This window comes from Eschrichtius robustus, chromosome 4 (assembly GCF_028021215.1).
Source record: "Eschrichtius robustus isolate mEscRob2 chromosome 4, mEscRob2.pri, whole genome shotgun sequence".
Lineage (NCBI taxonomy): Eukaryota > Metazoa > Chordata > Mammalia > Artiodactyla > Eschrichtiidae > Eschrichtius > Eschrichtius robustus.
In genome coordinates, this window is record NC_090827.1 from 148,928,650 (window position 1) to 148,946,332 (window position 17,683).

Sequence of the window (17,683 nt, forward strand, 5' to 3'; positions counted from 1 at the left end):
CTCCTGGGACACATCCATGGGATGATGACTTGATGCTCAGCGTGGCCCGAGAAAAGAAAAAGCAGGAAAGGGAGAAGAGACAGGAGAAAGCAGTTACGCAGGGAACGGCCCCCGGCACGCGGGGTCACCCTGTGAGGACCCCTCCCTGCTGCGCCCACGTGCGGCTCAAATTCTCAGACTGGAGGGCGGGGTGCTGCTGGCCAGTGGGCGTCACGCAGAGCAGGGCGGCTGGGGAGCGAAGGCTGACGGTCCGGCGCCCTGTGCCGTCAGGCAGCCCAGGAGCCGAACCCAAGCGCTCCGCCCCAGGAGAGGCCCCGTCTCCCTCTACCCTTGCTGTTTCTTTCCAGCAAAAAAAAAAAAAAAGCCTCAGCTGGTCTGCCAGCTTCATGGAGTGACAGTTTCCACTTTAACTGCTTAAGAAAATGCACTAAATTTTCGTGCGCATCTCCTCTTTCGGTGGATGTAAGAAGCTCTGTTTTCAGGTCAATTTTTTGCACCCCTGAGTATCCCACTTAGAGCCCCCTGCCCAGGTACCACTCTGGACAAATATGTTAACCCCCAAAGTGTGAAGTTCACCTGCACCCTGGGTTTAAAGCCCTGGCGTTTTTAATAATTTGCAAGAAACAAGGAATTTTGAAAAGGGCAAAAGAGATTTATTGTGTTATAATATTCCTATTTCACTAAAACTAGTGAAACATGCCTAAACTTTCTTAAAGGTCACCACCTGTCCACTTATTAGAGAAACCGCCGCCCCTGCTCCCGCCTTGTTAGACTTAATAGACCAGGTGAAACAGAAGAGAAAGGTATTCACGGTGGCCACTTTTGTCAAGCAATTTGCTTAGACTTCAAACTTGGGAACTTGTCAGAATTAAATGGGAGAATGTCTGTTCACGACTGAGCTGAGGTACCCATTTCTTCCCCAGTGATGGGGGAGGGGTGGGGGAAGGGGGGCTCGGGTGCCTGGCAGAGGAGCGGGGGGGTGCCCACGTGTGCGCGTGCGTGTCAGAGGGAGGGCGTTTACTGGTGGGGGGCAGTAGGCAGAGGCCAGGGTGAGACAAAGGCACGAAGGCCAGACGACCAGGTGAGCTCAGGCCGGTTTGTCAAGGATGCAATGAGCTGTCTCTACAGGAAAACTCTTAGAATGTGAATTACAAATAACACTGTGCATGATGCTTAAGGGATGTATCATTTTATTTTATTTTATTTTATTTTTTGGGGGGGGGGGCAGGGGAATGTGTCATTTTAAAAACATGACTTCCCTGGAATGATCAAAAAATAGCCAGAACACATTTAAGGAGCCTCCTCTAGAACTCAGGGTGCGGGAGAGAAAGGATTGGGGGACCCCTGCCTGGGCGATGGTCAAGGCACAGAAAACCATAGCAACGGATGTACAAAGACCCTGTGATCCAGTGGTGGGTGTTGGAGCCCCCTTGTTCCTGAGTCCCAAGCTAACGAGAGTGGAATTGCCCGTGGGGGTCCCCTGGGATGGCTGGGAGGCACCCCATCTCCTCAGTGGATGGACAGGACAAACGCCCCCCTGCCTGTCCTTGCGGGAGGAGGGTGCAAAGGATGTGGGGTCTGAGCACAAGTGAAGGTTGTGCACACGTTCAGGGCCGCGCCCCGGAGGTAAATCCTGCTCGGGGGGCAATCCAAGGACCCACTTCCGGCTTACCTCTCATTATACCACCCCTGCGGATCTCCCCAGGAAAGGAAGCGGGTTAGGCCCCCAGTGGAGTGGGAAGGAGGGCTCCCACCGGGCGGGTGGGCAGAGGCCTCTGCAAGTTCAAAGGCAGAGACGGATGTGCTTGCGGCATGCACTGTGCCTCTAGGACCACGTCACAGGACTCAGCGTGGTTTCCGCCACCCTGCCTGGCAGCCCGGAGGTCCCAGGAGGGAGCCTAGCTTCTCCTTGAATAATCCCCGGGACAGAGAGCTCACTATTTCCTGGAGAAGAAGACTGTCTGCTTGCTGCACCTCCCCCTCCCCCCTCAACGTCCCTCCCCCAGGAAGCTTCTAAAAGGGGAATCTGTCCTCCTCGCTCCCCAAGCAAACTTCGGGTGTCCCCCACCATCTACGGGAGGGAGGAAGTCCCGACCATCGGCTGACCCACGTGCCCTGCTGCCCGGCCCATCCACGGGCCTCTGCATCTGCCCACAGTTCCAGCCCCAGCAAGCAGCTCGTGCCCCTTGGCCGCACTACTCTCTTTACCCTCCTCTGCACACGCTGTTTCCCCACCCGTAATGCCCTTGCCCCGCCCAATGCGCTATGACCCCCTCCCTGGGGTGCCCGCTGGCTCAGCTCACATCATTCATCCCCAGACCACTGGCTGGGACCCCTGTGCTGTGGCAGAACCTGGGCCGAGCACTGGGCAGAGAGGGTGGGTTCGATGGGCTGCTCGTTGCTGGCATCCGAGTGGGCGAGTCACTGGGTGGAGGTGGTCTGCCTCCTTGCGGAGGGGTGTTTCCCTGGGCTATGAATTTCTGAGGCGTGAAACTTTCATTTCTACCTCTGGATCCCAGGACCCAGACAGAGGACCTGAGACACTGGGTTTGTCTGACGGGTGGAGAGATGGGGAGGGGAATTGTGAGAAATTCTTCTCTACAGTACCCAAATCCGCATGACGTCACCTCCCTCATCCGGGAGATGCCATCTGGTTAATGTAGCCTCAGGCAGCACACTTATCCAGAGTGCCACCCAGAGTGCCACCCAGAGCACCTCCCAGAGCTTAGGACACCCAGGCCCAGGGACTCCTCTGACCCCTGCAGGCGCGGCCGTGGAATCTGGTGGGAGGGAGATACAGGGGTGGATCTGGGGAGGAGCCAAGCTAGTGCTCTGGGCCCCCACTCCACCCTGCGACCTCACCACTCACAAGACACAGCTTCTCCTCCTGCTGAGTGTGTCCTGCTCGTGGCAACAGGAGCTCCTGGTGGAAGCGGCAGGCGGTCGAGTCAGAGACCTGGGGTCTACCCTAGCTCTGCCCGTTACCAGCTCTGTGGCTGCAGGCAAGTCACTGTGTGTCTCGGAGCCTCTGGTCTCTCTTTGGAAAATGGGGAGATGACCTCTGAGTGTGGTTGCTATGAAACAAGGCTCTGTAGGCGCAGCAGAGGCCCCCGTGCCAGTCACCCGGTTCTCCCCTCCCCCGCATCAGACATGTTTAAGGGCATAGTTCACAGGTATCCAGGTCTCTTCCACCATTCTTCGTAAGGGACCTCTCCTCTTTAGTCAAGCCAGAAGGGTTTCCTAGAGAATTCCTGTGAGCAGCGGGAAAGCCAGCAAGATGGTGAGAAGGTGGAAATATCTGGGGAAGAGCTTTGCAGGCAGGGAACAGCATGTGCAAAGGGCCTGAGACATGTTCAGGGAAAGGAGGCCAGGGTGACTGGTATACGGGAGGTGGGAGAGAGTGGGCAAGGGCCTCTCATACAGAGCCCCAGTGACCAGGGAAGGGTTTGGATGTGATTCTAAGGGCCATGGGGGCCATTGGAAGGTTCTGGTGGGGCTAGGGGGTGTGGGGGTAATGGGATGTCAGGGCTGAGGGCTTGGCCTGGAGGCACCACCAGCTCTGCTGAAGTTCCCGTTCCTAAGAGGAGAGGCCTCTGCTCCGGGTCCTCCCCGAGTGCCTCCCGCTGGCTCTGGAAAAGCAGGCATTCAAACAAAGGAAGACTCAAGATAGAAGATAGGGGGAAGATGCTAGTTAATAGTTGTGTGGGTGTGTGTGGTTTTTTTAAAATGATTTCCCCGTTCCTGCTCGGTCATTGCTCTAGAACAGGGTCCCGGGGTGTGGGAGCTTTCGGGGCTCTTTCTGCCAGGGCAAGTGCAGATGCAGCCACGTTTGGGTCAACATCTGCCTGGAGATGCACTTATTCCGGCCTCGCTCGGCACCAAGCTCTGCAGCAGCTGCCTCCCCGGCCCAGGAGGGGCCCCAGAACCACAGGCACAAAGGCCTAGCCAGGCCCCTGTGCGGAGCAGCTGACATCCGTGAGCGCGCAGGCCCCGGCGAGGGGCTGTGGGTGTGGGGTCCTGGCTCCATCCCGTCTCCCCCTGAGTTTCCCTGTACCCCTGCTACAGAACCCTCAGGCCCTGAGACTGTCAGACAGGGTGGGAGGTAAATGCGGCCCTGGCCCACTGCAGGTGGTCGTGATGGGGCCACTTCCTGTAGGCGAGGTACAGGGTTGCAGGGGACGTGGCAGACGACATTGGTGCCCTTCTCTGTGTGGAGTCAAGACACAGGCTGGCCGTCTAGATATCTGCGTTCATGGAAGATCTAGAGGGGGATGCCCGGTGTCCTGGCAGGACTAAAGAGCCACACCCGGCTCTGCCACCCACCAGCTCTGAGGCCTTGGCTTGGCCCCCACAGCTCCAAGCATCAGCTTGCTCATCTGTAAAACGGGACCCCATCCCAGGGCTGTTTGCAGACAAGCGAGGCCACCAGAGGTATTTCCTCCCGCAAGAGCCCCGTCCAGGCCACTCGACCTTTTGTCCCCTGAGGACTTGGTGGAGATTCACTCATTCACTCATTCATTCATTCATCCCACACACACTCCCTGAGCACAGGCACCCCCAGCTGTGAGCTGAGGCATGTGCCGGGCCACAGAAAGGATTCAGAGGCAGGACCGGCCTTTGAGGAGCTCCCAGGCTGGAGGAAACAATGAAAAATTAGTGCAGTAAGTGCTGGGGCAGGGGCCCCAGAGATGCTCCCCACCCAACCTGGCATCAGGGAGGGCTTCCTGAAGGAGGTGGTACGTGGACTATCTTAATATCAAATAGAGGTTTGCTTTTACTGGTGACTCTTATCCTAAATGCTTTTCTAAATTCCCCTATTTCTCATGTGTCGGCCTTTTTGGTGCATGAGTTTTTCCTTTAGGCAGGACCACCCGCAGTGTTTATTTTGCATTTTTCTCTCTTGTCGGTGGTCTAGAAATCGCCATCTGCATCCATTCATCCCACACGTACTGAGTCTGGGTGGTTGGGGGAGCATGGGCATGGCCTGGGGACACCTGGAGCCCTCAGACCAGCCCCGCCTCAGGGAACCGGACTCTGCTGCCGCCCCCCAGGCAGCGTGTCGGCAGTTCTGCCCCACTGGAGAGCAACCCCAGACCCTGAACAACCTCCGACCCTCCTCAGGGTCCCGCCCTCAGACCCCCGTCCGCTGTCTTCTGCAGGTATTTGAGGAGGAACATCACATCCTCTACCTGGACCACGGCGGCGTGATCGTGGCCATCAAGGACACCTCCATCCCCTTGAAAATCCTCAAGTAAGGCCGTCGGGACCCAGCACTGGGTGTGGGGTGGTAGGGGCTCTTTCTCCCCACCTGGGAACCTCTCAGAATAGTCCCCAGTCCCCCCACCCAACAGCTGCTTCTGGCCAGGCCTGGAGAGGTGAGGACATGGGGAATGATGACCGAGCATGGTCGGTGGGCCAGAGGGAGGCCTGGGGCTGTGAGGAGGCCCCCACCCACCCCATCCTGGGGGGAGCAGGGAGGGCTTCTCAGAGGAGGTGACTTTTATGCATGGACAGGAATTAGCTCAGTGGAGGAGGTGGGGTCAGAGAAGGAAGCCAGCAGCGTGTGCCCAGGTGAGAGTGGGGTTGGCCTCAGCTTCAGACAGGTGAAGGTTTATTGTGGGGAAGTGAGGGCAGATATGAACTCTGGACTTGGAAGGCAGAGCTGGGGGAGCTGCCAGGAAGCCAATATCACTTTAGTCTGAAAAAGATCTTTCTGCACGGCAGCTGGCTATACTGATATGCCTCACTGAGAGACAGTAAGCTCCCATCAATGACCCGGCAAACCCCGGGCTGGGCTCGGGCATTGGGTGGGGCTGACCTGGATGTCTCCAAGGCCTGGATAACTGCAATTCAAGGGGTACAAAGCAGCTCGGGACCCAGACCACACACCCAGGACTCCTTGACTGTGGTGTCACCAAGCAGATGTGGATGCCATCTGCTGGTGGTGGGTGGCTGCTGTGACCTCCCAGGAGAGCGTGAGGTCAGGGATCCTGTTGTGGCCGAGACACTGGACTGGCCCTGGGGTTGGCCACTGCTCCTGCCTGTTTTCCCAGCTGCCTCAGCTGGACAGCTCTGGTCCCTGGGCATGGGCAGGGCTGGGTCCAGCGAGGCAGCTCGTCCCGGACACAGGATGTGTTCCCACCTGCCCCGAGGTGGTGACTCCCCTTCTCTCGGCAGGTTCAGTGTGGACGAGGGCCTCACCTGGAGCACGCATAATTTCACCAGCACCTCCGTGTTTGTGGACGGGCTGCTGAGTGAGCCGGGGGACGAGACGCTGGTCATGACGTGAGTGCCCACGGGAGGTGGGCAGGCAGGTCAGAGCCGAACCCCAGGCGGGCCGTGGCGGAGGGCCACCGTGGGCCTTGCTGCTCTAGGCAGGTTCAACACTGACCCCCAGCCTTCCTCCCCATCCTCCTCGCTTTGACCTCCATCTTCACACCTGCTTCCTTTTCTCTTACCATCTACTGTTTCCTCTCATCCTCAGCCACTGGGAAGTGGCCACTCTGTCCCTAGTCAGGGACATGTGTCACCTGCCCGGGATCACGTGCTGGTGAGAGGTGGAACCAAGAGTCAAGGGTCAGCTCTGGATCACTTTCCATTTAACCTTTCGGATGTTGATGATGATGGTGGTGGTGGTGGTGATGATAATGTGATGATGGTGAGGATGATGGTGATGATGATGGTGATGATGGTGGTAATGATGATAATGGTGATGGTTATGATGATGAAGGTGATGGTGATGGTGAGGATGACGGTGAGGATGATGATGGTGGTGATGATGGTGATGATGGTGTTGATGATGGTGATAGTGAAGGTGATGCTGATGGTGAGGATGATGGTGGTGATGGTGACAATGATGATGATGATGGTGCGGATGATGATGCTGGTGATGATGGTGATCATGAAGGTGATGCTGATGGTGAGGGTGATAATGGTAGTGATGATTATTGGCTATTGGCACCTGTGAAGAACTTGTAGGCACATGGCACAGAGAGGACCTAAGACCCAAATGGGCCAGTGAAGGGCAGATCCAGGCCGTGAACCCAGCCCCTTGACCCTGGCTTAGGTCAAGCGCATCCCTGTTCAGAGTGGCTCACAGCCCAGGAGCAGAGCCTGAGCAGGCGGGGATTGAAAAAGGCACACAGGGCTTGACTGTGCCCTGTGGCCCCGCTGGGGAGACAAGGCGCTCACCCAGAAACCACGAAATGAGGGTCCGCCTTTGGAAGCCTCCTTCCTGGGTGATTCGCCCGACTAGGCACTTGTTCAGGCAGAGCTGATTCACAAGCCAGGGTGGGGCCCGAGACTCTGCATTTCTAACAGCCCCGCCAATGCTGTGCATGCCTGGCCGCTGGGTGCAGGAGACCGGGCCCTGTGCACTCTGCTTGGCTTTTATGGATGACGCCTGCACTGGGGAGAGCAGTGTCCCCCCAAATCCACGTCCACCCAGAACCTGTGGATGTGACCTTACTTGGGAACAGGGCCTTTGCCGACGTGCTTAGTTGAGATGAGGTCACACAGGAGGAGGGTGGGCCCTAATCCAATGATTTGTGTCTTATACGAAGAGGGTTAGGGTTAGGTACACAGCCACAACGTCACGTGAAGACAGAGGCAGAGGCCAGGGTGATGCGACCACAGCCCAGGCACGCCTGGAGCCCCAGGAGCTGGAAGAGGCAGGAAGGAGCCTCCCCTGGGGCCTGCAGAGGAAGCCCGCTCTGTGAGCAACCATATCGCAGGTTTCTGGCCTCCAGAACTGTGAGGACATATGTTTCCCAGCACGAGTTTGTGGAAATGAGTGAAGATGGCCCCAGGAAGCCACCCAAGGCCCCACGACTCTTCCCCTCACGACAGCCCAATGTAGGCCAGGGCCACTGACGCTGGGAGGGGACCCGGCACTTTGGACACCTCGGTCTCTGGTTGGCCTCCCAAGTTACTTCCTCTCTCCCCCCAGCAGACTTTGAGGAAGCTTCCAGAGGGCAGGGCTGGGTCTGAGTCCCCAGCCCAGGAAGGCTCCTGCTGTAGCAGTAGGAAGTGAAAACAAGTAAGAGGTTCCCTTGCTTGATCCCCGAGGATGGGGGAGGGGGCGGCGAGCTGCTTCCTTATATGGGGTGAGGGTAGAGGTGTGTGCTGCAGTCAGCCGGAGGGGTGGCTTAGGAGGTTTGCCCACCCCTTAGGTGGGGTTGTGTGCGGGGGGCATGTGCAGGACCCTGCTTTTGTTCCCGGCTCTTCAGAAGTGGCAGTTGCGTTTTTGGTCTTTTTGTATCTTGCTGTCCATAATTTGCCCCAACTGGGCATACACGCAGTTATTTTTAGTCCCTTATAGTTTCTTTGTATTTTGTGGCTCAAGGAGACGTTTGTCCAGGTGCCAGCACTGCAGCAAAGGGTCCCAGGTCCCAGGTCCCAGCCTATCTCAAGGCCAGCCCTTCTCCGGTCATTCCAACCTGGCCTGCCACGTGCCACCCTCTGTCTGGGCACCAGGGACCCCAAGGACCCACAGAGCTGGTGGCCCAGGCAGACAGATCAAATATAACCAAGAGTGACATGGTTCCTCGATAACGTGAAAGATGCTGATACAACAGGGCCAGCCAGCCGAGGGGCTGGGGGCTGAAGGGTCGCTTTTGGGGTGGGTGGTGATCAAGGAGTCTCGGAGCAGCTGACCTTTGAACCAGAACTGGGCCAGTGAGACCCAGGCCCAAGGACGAGCTGTGGGCACAGAAGGATTGATGCTTTTCCACGTGAGGATTTGAACTGTGCCCCCAGCTCTGGCTCAGCCCTTCTGGAGCAGACGGGCCGGTTCCGTCCACTCCCAGCGGAGTGGCCGGGTGCCAGGACCCCTCACCCTGCCCGCTCGGCCTGGAGAGCATGCCCAGGTCTGTGTGCCCAGCTGGAGTCATTGCCTGGGAGCGAGTCCCTGGTGAGAGAACAACTCATGCCCTCCTGTCTGCCCTTGCAGCTCACGATGGCTTTCACGCCCCTGCCCCGGCCGGCTCCCCATCGCCTGTGAAGATCCAGGTCTTCATCCTTCTGAATGCCCCAGAGGGGCCACTCGGATAAGCCCCCAGGTGTGCCTGGCCCCCAGCGCGAGGCCTGAACTGGAAGGAAACCGCCCAGGGTGGACGTTACCCCTCCAGGCCCGCCTCTGCCCTGGGGCTCCTGTGGGTGCTCATGTGAACGCCCCCGTGCCAGCCTCCTCTGGCTGCCTGGGATGGGGGCTGGGAGCACAGCTCTGGTAAGCTCCCCACCGCGGGCCGCCTGTGTGCCCACCGCCCAGGCTTCTGGGAACGGAAGATGGAGCAAAGGGACATGGAAACGGTAGTGCGGACTCCTTTCTCAGGACGTTTGAGACAGGAGAGCCACCTAAGTTCCTGCCAGACCTAAATCCGGCTTCAGTGGCCCCTCCAGGGGGCCTCCCCTGCCACCAGGACTGAGGCAGCCTGGCATCCGCCCTACATCTTTCCCAGTATGGCCTCTTGCAACAAGTTCTGTAATGAAGCTTTATTGAGCACATACTATATGTTATGGGTCCATTTTTTTTACGTTATCTCATTTTATTCTCATAGGAAATCTCCAGGGAGGATTTATTCCCCCTTCTTCTAGAAGTGCTAAAAATCTCAATAATTCTGCACCGAGGGAGTGGTGGGAAAGGGGGACCCCTCGCATCAGCTCTGCATGGTTCCTGGAGAGCCAGAGCTGGAAGGGGGACCCCAGAGGCTGTCCTATAAAAACTGGGTCAGGAATCAATCACCTTTCTAATTCCCTAAACGCCCCACTTGTGCTTCTCCCTGGACACCTAGTTCCTCTCCTCCCTGGCCCTGGAATGAGCTAAATCTTTCAGGACGTCACACATTTATGCTCCCCTCGTGCTCTTGGAGGCTTCGGTCTGGGGTGGGCAGGGGAGGGAGGAAGACTCCAGCCTGGGCCGATGCAGGGCTCTCTGTGGTGTGGCGGCCAGGCTCAGCCTGGACCCTCTGCTTGTTGACCAGTTTTCCAGGACCAGAGTCCACGGAGCAGGAGGGAAGCGTCAGAAACACCAGGGGAGAGATGGCTGGCCCGTGCTGGTTTTGCAGAGGTTGAACAAGTCAGCTGGGTCTGAGGCCTCAGCTTCCCCAGCTGAGAAATGGGAGCACTTTCTACCCCAGGGCATTGACCTAGGAGCTTCAGGGCGTCAAGCCCTTTGTCACCACATCCGTGCTGGGTTTGGCCCCAGAAACAGCTTGGTTTTCAGCACTCATCAACAGATGGGGCATTTTATTCCTGGAACACTCTTGGCAGAATTCAGAGCCAGATGCTGTAACCTCAAGTTTTTTTTGAAAAAGCATCGGAACTGTTCCTACAGGCCTCCTACTTCACTGTGCCACATCGTCAGACCACTTTCAAATTCCAGTTGACACAGAAATAATTCCAACTCTGAAAGAGGGAACACACTGGCATGTTAGAATAAAGGTGCCTCTCTCCAGACTGCTGGAAGTGCTCCCACCCAGACCTAGCGTCCTCTCCACTCCCCCTCCTTCCCTTCCTGTCTCCCTCCTTCTCTCCCTCTCTGTGTCTCTCTGTCTCTCCCTCCCTTCCCCATCCTCTGTCTCTCTGCCTCTCTCTCTCTCTATCCCTCGCTGTCCTATTTCCTGCACAGTTGAGAGCATTTCCCCAGATGGTTCTTTATCCAAATCTGCCCAAAGGTCACGTCCAAGCTGACCGTAGTCACCTTTGGGGATGTTTCCCTCAGCTTGGATCACCCTTGCTTACCCTCCCGTCCCCACCGTTGCAGCCTCAGAGGGGTGAGGGCCCCCCAGGCCCTGGGGGGGGGATAGTGGGGCTCCCAGATCCTCCCCGGGCTGCACTAGGGGAGGGGAGGGAGCTCTTTGAAGGGCGTGGGGCTCCTCCTTAACCTGCAGAGGCTGACCCACATTTTCCTTATGAATCGTGAAGCAATAAATCGCCTCCCTCTGGCATCTCCTTCCTAAAACTCAGAATCAGCTGGATGACAGATATTTCTCGAAGTATCAGCTGAGCTTTTGGGCTTCATAAAAGGCAGGACTTCAAAGACACGGAGGGGACTAGTTAGATCAAGCAAGCCAGCCTCTTTTCAGGGACTTCCCCAGCGGCACCTGTGCCGCCCGCCTGGGAGACTGCGCGGTGGTCATGCTCGCGCCAGTGCGTGTTTCCCGGGCAAAGCATCCCAGCCCCGTGGTCGCCAACCCGGGGACCGACCCTGGCTCCCCCGGGAGGTGGGCCGCTGCCGTGCCATCCTGAGGGGGTCCCTGGCCTCAGTCTCCTCGTCCGTAAGGTGGGAGTGTTAACAGTACGTTCCGCAGGGGATTGGTGAGGAGGAGAGGATGGAAGGTCGAGCGTGTAGCAGGTACAGAGTACAGGCCAGCAGTTCCTGCTGTTGTCACTTCCATTATAACGTGGCTTCCAGAAGAGCAAGAGACGCAGCTCAGGCTGAGGACCTGGAAATTGTCCCTTGGAGACATCGCTTCAGGGAGCTAAGACCCTCTTGTTCTCAGTCACCAACCCAGCAGGCTTTGCTTGGGAGAAGGGGACACTGTGACAAAGAAAATCCCCACGTGGTGACACTCCCAGGGAGAGGGCTGTCCGTGTCAGGATGGGAGTCAGGACAGAGGACCGGCAAGACACCTTCACACCTTCACGGCCACGGTCACCACCATCCGGGCCTCCTACAACCTCGCCATCGGAAACAGCACCTGCAGGCGCAGCTGGACCCGGCGGAGGAGAAGCGGGCCGTTCGGTCCTTGCTGGGCCACGTCCATCAGCATCAGGAGAGGCCCCAGGCTGAGAGACAGTGGCGGGGACTCCGACTTGCACCTCAGGCAGGAGAAAAGCAGAATGGATTATTCACAACCAGACATGAGCGGGCGAGAGGCCAGGACTGGAAGGAGGAGCATAGGGTGTCTCCAGACACCAGGGCTGCCGGCGATCGGGGAGGGAGAGTGATCTCAGAGCCCAGGACGGGAGGACGGAGAGGCGGGCCACAGAGGCAGGTCAAGGCTGAGACGGAGGGAGGCTCCGGGGCTGCTAGGATCAGAGGAGGCCCCTGCAGAGACTCGGGGTCTTGTCTGTAAAATAAAGATCATGGTATCTGCTTCGGGGGACTGTTCTGGGCAGTAGAGGTAATGTGTGTGCACGTGAGAATGTGTGAGCATGTGCGTGTGCATGGGTGTATGTGCACAAGTGAGTGTGTGTTGTGCATATGTGTGTATAAATCTCCTACTAAGTGCCAAGCATCCTACACAAACCATTGCTAATCCACCATCGATCCTGAAAGGCCAGTGTTATTGTCCCCATTTTAAAGCCAAGGAAACTGAGGTACAGAGAAGAATGGACCTGCCCAAGGTCACAGACATAGTAAATGGGTATCATCCCAGGCCTACCTGGCTCAGAGGTGCCCTATGGAGCCAAAACTCCAAAACTCCTCTTCAAATGTCAGCCTCAGACATTCAGAGCCAGCCATCATATCCTCCAGAAAACACTCCAAGAGCCTTCTCAACTACTCTCCTAGAACGGGGTTTGCACCCTTTCAGACCATGACTGGCTTCCCCCGAGTATCCGGCTCCTGTCGGTGTGTGCGGAAGGGGACCAAGACCAGAGTGGGTGCTTCACCTCCTCCATCTAAATGCTTGACCTCTGATAATATGGCCTGGGTACTATAGGGTGGACTGGAGAAGAACCAGAGAAGTACAGGCTGGTCCCCTCTTCTGTGCTGGTATTTGGAGCCCAGGTGTGAGGTGTTGGGAGGATCAGGTGGAAATCCCTTCAGCAGCAGCCTTCCCAGAGAGCGAGGGATCTGGGTACATGGTAGGCAACTCAACAAATGCCTGCTGAGGGAGAAGAAATGGCACAAACAAGCTGTGTGACCTTGAGCAAGTTACTCAACCTCTCTGTGCCTCAGTTTTCCTTTCTGTAGAGCGGGCTGTGGTGAGGATTAGACCAGATAGCCTACACGGGGCTCCCAGCACACTGCCCGTGCTCCGTAGAGGACTGGCTTTTGCAGAGCCCCCATGGTGCTCTGTCCCCTGCTTCTTCCACCCACCGAGGCCGGGGCCACGCAGCAAGGACCGCACTGAGATCCTTCCCACCCTGCCGCTCTGAGCCGGTGTGATGACTCGTTACTTCTCTTTGGATTGTCGGTTCTGCTTGGGGTGAAAAGGCTGTGGCCCAGCTAGGCGGAGCTGGCTTTCTGCAGCACAGGCCTCCTGGATTGGTCAGCTGGGAAGAAAGGCGAGGAGAAGCCAGAGAGCACAGGACGCAGACACCTGACCACGAATCATTCTGCAAAACAATTCTGCAGGGACTAGCATGGGGGCTGTGGGAGGGTCCAGGCTCCTGACCCTACCGTGCCTGCTTCCTCATCCATCAGGGGGCCAGGTGGGATGACCCCCACCAAGGCCATCAACGAGCCATAGATTACGTGTGAGGACTGTGGGAATACTAACGCCGACGCCCAAATGCTCGTGGCCAGCCGGGCCCAGGGCAGGTGCCTGGTCCCAGGGCAGCCCAGCGGGGGCAGGGGAGGGACCGTAGGGCCCGCTGCGCAGGTGGGAACAGAGGCCCGCAGAGGAAGCGGTGGGCGCCTGGGGGGCGGGCCAGACTAAGGTGGTTTCCCGCCCCTCCCCACACCCCCCCCCGCCCACCAGCGTCTTCGGCCACATCAGCTTCCGCTCGGACTGGGAGCTGGTCAAGGTGGACTTCCGGCCCTGGTTCTCCAGGCAGTGCAGCGAGGAAGACTACAGCTCCTGGGACCTCACCAACCTGCAGGTGGGCCTGGCCGCAGGCTGGGGGTGGGCACCACGCAGGGCCCCCTCCGCCAGACAGAGTCCCCGTCCTGCGGGACCGAGGGCCTCCCTCAGATGCCCAGCCCTCCTTCGGGGTGCTCTGGCCCCCCTCTGGGGCCTGGGGCTGCCTGGGCCAGAGTCTGCAGTCACACTCAGGGGAACAGGTGCACAGGGCCCCAGCCAGCCTGGAGGCAGGCGTGCTCGGGGTCCAGGAGTTTTCAGATCGAGGGACGGTAACAGGGCATGTGTATCATATATTAGGTAACACCCCAGTGGGTCTGGGGCAGCCCCACCCCGTAATCTCAAACACATACATGTTTCTACAGCAAAGTGTGTCATATTCACACGGAGAGGAATAAATGAGGAATCGCAATGGCCTCCCAGTGCAGTTCAGAGCAGGTGGTGTGGCCACAGGACAGGATTTCAGAGTGAGGGGGGCTCTGGAATTGCTGTGGGGACCCTGCACCACGGCTCCCGTTCACACAGGTGTGGCCTCTTCTGATCATTGGCTGAGGACCTACTGTGTGTCCTGGAGGCCGCGGCTCACCCCAGCTGCACAGGGCCCACCTGGCACCCTCAGGCCTGAGGAGTGAATGCAAGGGGCCTCTTCCAGCAGCCCTGCCACCCCTCAGGGCCCAGACGGAGCCTGTACACAGTGGGAGCTCAGTGAATGCTAGGGCGGGTGGGAGGGGAGCCAGGCTGCCCTAGGCTGGCCTCAGGCACGCACACCCCTCCCCCAGGCCCCAGTTTCCCGGCCCCTACAGCTGGCCGGCGAGTGAGGAACCGGCAGCAGGAGGGGTGGGAGCCGATGCAGAGTGGCCCCTCACCCTGGCCTTCCTGCACAGGGCGACCGCTGCGTCCTGGGCCAGCAGAGGAGTTTCCGGAGGAGGAAGCCTATGTCCTGGTGCATCAAGGGTCGGAGCTTCACGGCGGCGCTCACGGCCCGCGTGTGCCAGTGCCGCGACTCGGACTTCCTCTGGTGAGGGTCCCGCTCTGCCACGGGCCCCTGGGGCTGCCTGAGTAGCCTGGTGACCCGGCAGCCGCTGTCCCCGCAGGTGATGCCGGGGGAGGTCTCAGGAGTCACACTCCGTCACTTCCCCCTTACTCTGTGCCTTAGGACCCAGCCACTGGGTCCAGCCCGCATTAAAGAACTCATGGGCCTCGTTCCAAAACCAGTGCACGTGGCACTGCTCACAGGTGGGAGGGGAAACTGAGGAACACGGAGGGCATCCCGGGGGCCGGCTATACCACCCAGCCCCTTCTCCTCTGTCCAGAGACTCTGCCGAAAGCCCCCTGACCACTCCCCTGCCTCCGCTCAAGGACTCCCGTGGCCGCCTGCTGCCCACAGGAGGATGTCCGAGCTCTGGAACCTGCCCCCCTCCCCAGCCGTCCTCAGCCCTCTCCGTCAGCCACCTTCCCCACTGTCTCCCTGCACCAGTGTTGAAGGGGCCGGTCCCTGCCTGCAGTGCCCTTCCCCCCTCTTTCCCTGACTGCCTCTTGATCTTCCATTGAGATTCAGCCCACCTCCTCCAGGCAGCCCTCCAGGACAACCAGGCTGGGCTCAGTGCTCTCCTGTGATTTGCTAGAATCCCCTTTGCATCCCTTCTCACCTGGAACGTAACTGTCGGCCTTCAGTCCTGTCTTCCCTCTGGGACAGGGCCCTGTGGATCCCCTTCTGCATCCTCAGCATTAGGCCCCTGACCCACGCTGTCTCCTGACGGCCGTTTTTCCCTCCTCCCAGTGACTACGGATTTGAGCGCACCCCCTCCTCCGAGTCCGACGCCAACAAGTGCTTTGCCAACTTCTGGTTTAACCCCCTGTCCCCCCCAGACGACTGTGTCCTGGGCCAGACCTACACCAGCAGTCTCGGGTGAGTAGCACGGGGCAGAACCAGGGTGGCCCCTTGCCTTCCTGCCTGGTGCCCATGGCTCCCCGCATGGAGTCAGGGAAAGAGAAGTCGGGGCTGAATGGCCTGTGTGCCGGGGTTCCTGAGAGTCACCCCAGGCACTGACCCCTCGGGGCTCTCCAATCAGAGCCCATGTGGGTCAGCCTCAGGGAGAACAAGTGCCTTGATCTGGCTCCGAACAGAGAACAACAGGCAGAGAAGGTCCAAGGGCTTTGTAGCTCACACCTGCTGCAGAGGCTGAGCCCTTCCAGAGAAGTAACACTCCTCGCCTGGTCCTTCTGAGCCCCTGCAGTGCTGGGATGACCCTTCCCCATTTACCAACACTGAGTGAGGCCGGCCTGAGCTGGGCCGGAGGTGCTCACACTCCCTTTAGGTCTCAGCTTGAACAATGCCTCCTCCAGGAAGGCCTCCCTGACTCACCCTGGGCCCTGCGCTTACCCTGTGAGGGCGCATATCCCAGTTATTGTCACACTCACCCAGTCGTCCCCCCGACTGGACGGTAAGCTCCACGACACGTAGCAGGTCCCTCAGTGTGTGGCGTGGTGGACACACGCTGTACGTGAGGGTTAAGTGCTCCACAGGTGTGAGCCGTTATGACACTTTTCCTCCACCAGAGGCTGACCATGTGGCGTGTCAAGGATGAACGTCATATAAAAATGTTAGGTGTGTAAAGGCTGTGAACCTGCCGCTCCAGAGGCCCTAAACAAGCTTTATCTAAAAGTCTCTGCTTCCCTTTGGGGAAGTTTTGAGAGGGAGTAAACCGCCTGTGGACTTACTAGAAAATCCTCATTACTGCCCCTGGGGATGGGGCAGGGCAGAGCCCGAGAAGAAAGAAGCTGAAGCAGAAAAGCAGTCTTGGACCTCAGCAGCATAAATCCCATCATCCATCCATCCATCCATATATCCAGTCATCCAATCATCTACCCGTTTATTCCTCCATCCATCCATCATCCATTCATCCGTCCACCCACCCATCCATCATCCATCTATCCATCCATCCATCTAATCATCCATCTATTTATTCTTCCCCTCACTCACACATCATCCATCCATCCTCCCATCCCTCCAACCGTTCATCCATCATCCATCTATCATCCATCCATCCATCCCTCCCTCCCTCAGGGAGCCACAGCAGCTGCTCCAGGGCACCCACCAGGGCTTGGCACGCAGGAACTCTTGTCTGAGATGGCAGAGCCAGGACCCATATCAAGGGCAGAGGGTTTCATTTCATACCATCTGCACACTCTGGGTGCCAAGGGGCTGTGGCTGGGTAGCTCGTAGGGAGCGTATTTTCTTCCAAACTAATCACATGCGTCTTTGCATGATAAACTTCTGAACGTTCATTCAGCGGCAGGGCCGTGAGGGCAGGCGGGGCACCAGGCACAGGAGGTGGGCAGATCCAGGCACTTTGGCAGACCCAGAATCCCGGTGTCGCCCGAGGGAGCGTCACAAGTGGCAAGTCTGAAGATGCCACCCGAGCAGTGGTTTTCCCGTCGCCCCCTAACTGTTTACTAGAGCCCATTGGGCTCTGCCCACCAGCCCCTCCCCACTCTCATCCCACACCTGCTGCCCACTCTGGGCTTTGGCTCTGCCCCCCCCCCCACCACCACAGGGCCTTTGCACATGCTGTTCCCGCTGCCCAGGATGCTCTTCCCTCTCCTGTTCACCCTTCTGGTCTTAGCTGAAAGCCCCTTTCTCAGGGACCAGATTCCCAGGTGCTGCCCCTCCCCAGCACCTGTCCCAGTTGCGATGTTGCCTTGATGTGGGGGATGGTTTGGTGAGGGCTCCCTCCCTCACTAGACAGTCCTCTCTGCAAGGGCAGGGCTGTGAGTGATGACCTCATACCCCAGCACCCGGCACGTAGCAGATGCTCAGTAAATTCGTGTTGTGTGAATGAGCTGGTGAATCAGGTGTCATCTGGTCCCGCTCTCTTGACGTAAGAGGGAGAGGAGCCCCCTGGGAGCATGTTTGCGCACAGCCATGTGGCGCA

At 58.3% G+C, this 17,683-nt stretch overlaps 1 protein-coding gene across 3 annotated transcripts in view; it reads left to right on the forward strand.

The window, feature by feature from the left end:
• The window catches only part of SORCS2 (sortilin related VPS10 domain containing receptor 2), a 501,532-nt gene that overhangs the window by 464,200 nt on the left and 19,649 nt on the right, over positions 1 to 17,683 (forward strand). For all 3 annotated transcript variants that reach the window (XM_068543485.1, XM_068543486.1, XM_068543487.1), the window contains 5 exons: positions 5,160 to 5,251; positions 6,178 to 6,285; positions 13,650 to 13,770; positions 14,633 to 14,766; positions 15,529 to 15,657. In XM_068543485.1, coding sequence (XP_068399586.1) covers positions 5,160 to 5,251; positions 6,178 to 6,285; positions 13,650 to 13,770; positions 14,633 to 14,766; positions 15,529 to 15,657 — 584 coding nt within the window. The remainder of the gene's footprint in view (positions 1 to 5,159; positions 5,252 to 6,177; positions 6,286 to 13,649; positions 13,771 to 14,632; positions 14,767 to 15,528; positions 15,658 to 17,683) is intronic.